At 46.3% G+C, this 3,412-nt stretch overlaps 1 protein-coding gene across 1 annotated transcript in view; it reads left to right on the forward strand.

Moving 5' to 3' along the window:
* Positions 1-3,412, forward strand: part of Coil (coilin) — a 19,051-nt gene that overhangs the window by 11,624 nt on the left and 4,015 nt on the right. Inside the window, exons 5-7 of the mRNA XM_029546135.1 lie at positions 291-380; positions 1,492-1,579; positions 2,668-2,807. Of these exons, the coding sequence (XP_029401995.1) occupies positions 291-380; positions 1,492-1,579; positions 2,668-2,807 (318 nt within the window). The remainder of the gene's footprint in view (positions 1-290; positions 381-1,491; positions 1,580-2,667; positions 2,808-3,412) is intronic.

Consider the following 3,412-nt stretch of genomic DNA (forward strand, 5'->3'; position numbering starts at 1 on the left):
TTCTTTCTTTCTTTCTTTTTTTTTTTTTTTTGCTTTTTGAGACGGTTTCTCTGTGTAGCCCTGGCTGTCCTGGAACTCACTCTGTAGACCAGGTTGGCCTCGAACTCAGAAATCTGCCTGGTGGGAAATCTTCCAAGTGCTTGGATTAAAGGCGTGTGTGCCACCACGCCCAGCTTCGGCATCCTTTTCTTACCTCTGTCTTGTGTTAGGGCTCAGACTCATGGCTTCTGCCCACTTGACAGGTGGCATAGAGCCCAGTCTGTGCTGCGTTTCCTGTCCTCACCTATCAGCTTGGCTGCACTCGCTCAACTCAGATCCCGGGCACTCAAGGGCAGAAGAGCCCGGAGAAACGCAAGCTTAAGGGCAGCATGAGCTGTCAAGTGAGATACTCTCTAAAGCTATAATGTATGGCGAGAAGACAAGAGATGGCGTGCCGGCCTAGCATGGACAAAGAAGCCCATGTCCAGCTCCAGCACTGCTTGAAACTGGTGGGACATTCCTGTAATCCCAGAAGCCAGGAGGTTGAGACAGGAAGATTAGAAGTTCAAGGTCATCCTCAGAGTTACAGTCAAAAAGTTAGAGGTTACAAAGAAAGTTAGAGGTCAGCCTGGGCTGTATAAGACCATGTCTCAAAACAAACAACAACAACAAAAAGCAAAGCCAAAAACCCCCACAAAACTACCAGAGAAGAAAAAGAAATTTAAAATAAACCAGAAAGGGAAATAATCATTTTGGTGAACAAAATCCACTCAGAAGGTTGGCAAATGAACATACTTTTGTGTAGTAAATATACACAACATATTTCAGACATTTTATTTTATATGTATAAGTTTATACGTTTTATGTATATTTTTATGATGTTGGAGATTGGTTGACCCAGGGCCTGGAATATACTTGAGGGTGGCATATTACTGTAAATGACCCTCTTTCCATTATCCCTGGTTATTTACACCCATCGATCCTTATAGCCAGAACGCGGGCATTTACTCTATATAGCTTGCTGTATATAGCCTGGGTACCTAACCAGGAAGCTGGATAAATAAGGAGATGATGGAGTTGGAGGAAGCTCAGGTGGTAAACGGTTTGCCTAGCAAACGTGAGGACCAGAGCTTGACCTCAGAACCCGTGTTAAACAAAAGCCTGACATGATGGTGGGTGCCTGGAACCCACCCCAGTGCTGGGGAAGTAGGGACAGGCAGAGTTCTGGGGTTCGGTGACTAGCCAGCCCATCTGGCCCAGTAAGAACCTGTGTCTCAAAACAACAGCATGCTGAGGAACTAAACGGGGGCATAGACGCAGAAAGGGCTCGTGGTTGATGTGAGCAGAGTTGTGTGGCTTGGTCGGCAGTGAGAACGGTGGTGCTGTGCCTGTTGAGCTTCCCAAAGTTAGTGGACTTTGCTGGATGTGACGAACAGGATGAAGGTGTTCAGGTGACTCCAGCCAAAAGCTTTTCAAAGTGACTCAAGTCACAGCACTCTGATGCTGAAGCAGGAGGGCTCCCAGTTTGAGTCAGCTAGGGCTCAAACCAACCCAAAAAGCCTGCCAAGTGAAAAAGGACGCTTCTCAGAGCTGTTGCAAGGTGCTAGCAGCTGAGTGCATCCAAGCCCGGAAGGAGCAGCCCCACCCACAAGTCACAGGGAGGAAGTAGGCAGGCTGCAGGGGGCAGGCGGCAACCCTTGGTTTCTCAGTGTCTGCTCTTCTAGATCCAAATACACAGTATGCCGTTGCTGGTGTTTTGTTTTGTATTAAAGATTATTAAAGTTTGGGGGTTTTGTTGTGTTTAATTTCAATTTCTTTTTGTGGAGAATTTCATACATGAGTACTGTATTCACATAATTTTTACCCCTCTTCCCCCCAGTTTTTGTTCTTGAAAACATGTATTATGTATGTATGTCTGTCTGTCTGTATGTGCTTATGTGTATGTTAAGGCATCTGGAGTTCAGGACAACTTGTAAGAGTTGGTTCTCTCCTTCCACCATCTGGGTACTTGGCTATCAAACTCAGGTCTTCAGGCTTATGCTACAAGCACCTCTGCTTGCTGGGCCCCTGCTCCTCCTCCCATTTGTTTGTTTGTTTGTTTTACGCTAGAGTCTCATAGATCCCTGTGTGGACCTTGCCGTGTAGCCAGTGATGACCTTGACCTGATTCTCCTCCCGAGGACTAGAGTTTCAGTTGACCACAATCATGCCTAGCTTTATGGGATGCAGAGGGCTGAACCCAGGGCTGGCTGCATGCTAGGGGACGTCTACCAACTGAGCTGCATTCCTGGCAAGATTTTCAGTGTTTTGGTGAATATTTTTAGAATGTTTTTCAGACATTCATAATTTTGCCAGTCACTCACCGGTTGTTTGAATGGTTTTGGCTTGTATCAACATTTTTCTGATCCCAAATTTCTGTCTAAGGCCAAAGCCTGCTCGTGTTTCTAAGTTTAGGCATACATGATTTCTGATGACAGCAGCATTCTGTACCTTCCCTGGGGAATACCCGTGGTTGCACATTCTCCCTGGGTGCACCCACTGTGTTTATCAAGCCTGTTTCATTCCAACGAGGCAGTGTCATCTCTGAGAGATGCTAAGGCGGCTGCGTCTTTTATAGTTGTATACTCCCCTTTCCTATATGTCCCCAGCTTACACAGCTGCCTCCCAGTGGTTTGAAATTCCCATGAAGAACATTTTAACCACGGAGAAGTGACTTACTGTCTGTCCTCTCTGGTTTCAGCTTTGAAAGAACCTGGCAAGTTTGATTTGGTCTATCACAATGAGAACGGAACCGAGGTGGTGGAATACGCCGTGACTCAGGAGAAGAGGGTAGGCATGCTAGCCACTCTTAACACTTTCCATTGATGGTGTGGGGGTGGGGACAAAAGCTGACATTGCAGCTTCCTGAACTGCTTGTGTTAAAATCCTAGAGGATCAGGGCTCTGGGGGCATTATCTTCCTTTGGAATAGCCAACAAGTGCCAAGTTTCTAAGTAGGTGCCATCATGGATGTCCCAGAGCCCACCTGAACCACCCAAACACTATGTCCTTGTCTAAAAGCACAGCACTGCTTTAAAGTCCTAGTCAGGAAGGTTTCCTTAGGGGATTGGCTTGTGTCAGACTTCATAGTGCCCACTACTTGGAGAGCCATTGCTATAGCTTGAGCCAGGAGACCAGACTCAGATCAAGAGGAAATGTGAGGGGGCTGGCGAGATGGTTCAGCGGGTAAGAATACTGACTGCTCTTCCAAAGGTCCAGAGTTCAAATCCCAGCAACCACATGGTGGCTTACAACCACCCATAATGAGATCTGACACCCTCTTCTGGTGTGTCTGAAGACAGCTACAGTGTACTTATTTATAATAATAAATAAATCTTTAAAAAAAAAAAAAAAAAAAGAGGAAATGTGAGCTCCGAAGCCTGCACTGTGTGCCTG

This window comes from Mus pahari, chromosome 14, assembly GCF_900095145.1.
Source record: "Mus pahari chromosome 14, PAHARI_EIJ_v1.1, whole genome shotgun sequence".
Lineage (NCBI taxonomy): Eukaryota > Metazoa > Chordata > Mammalia > Rodentia > Muridae > Mus > Mus pahari.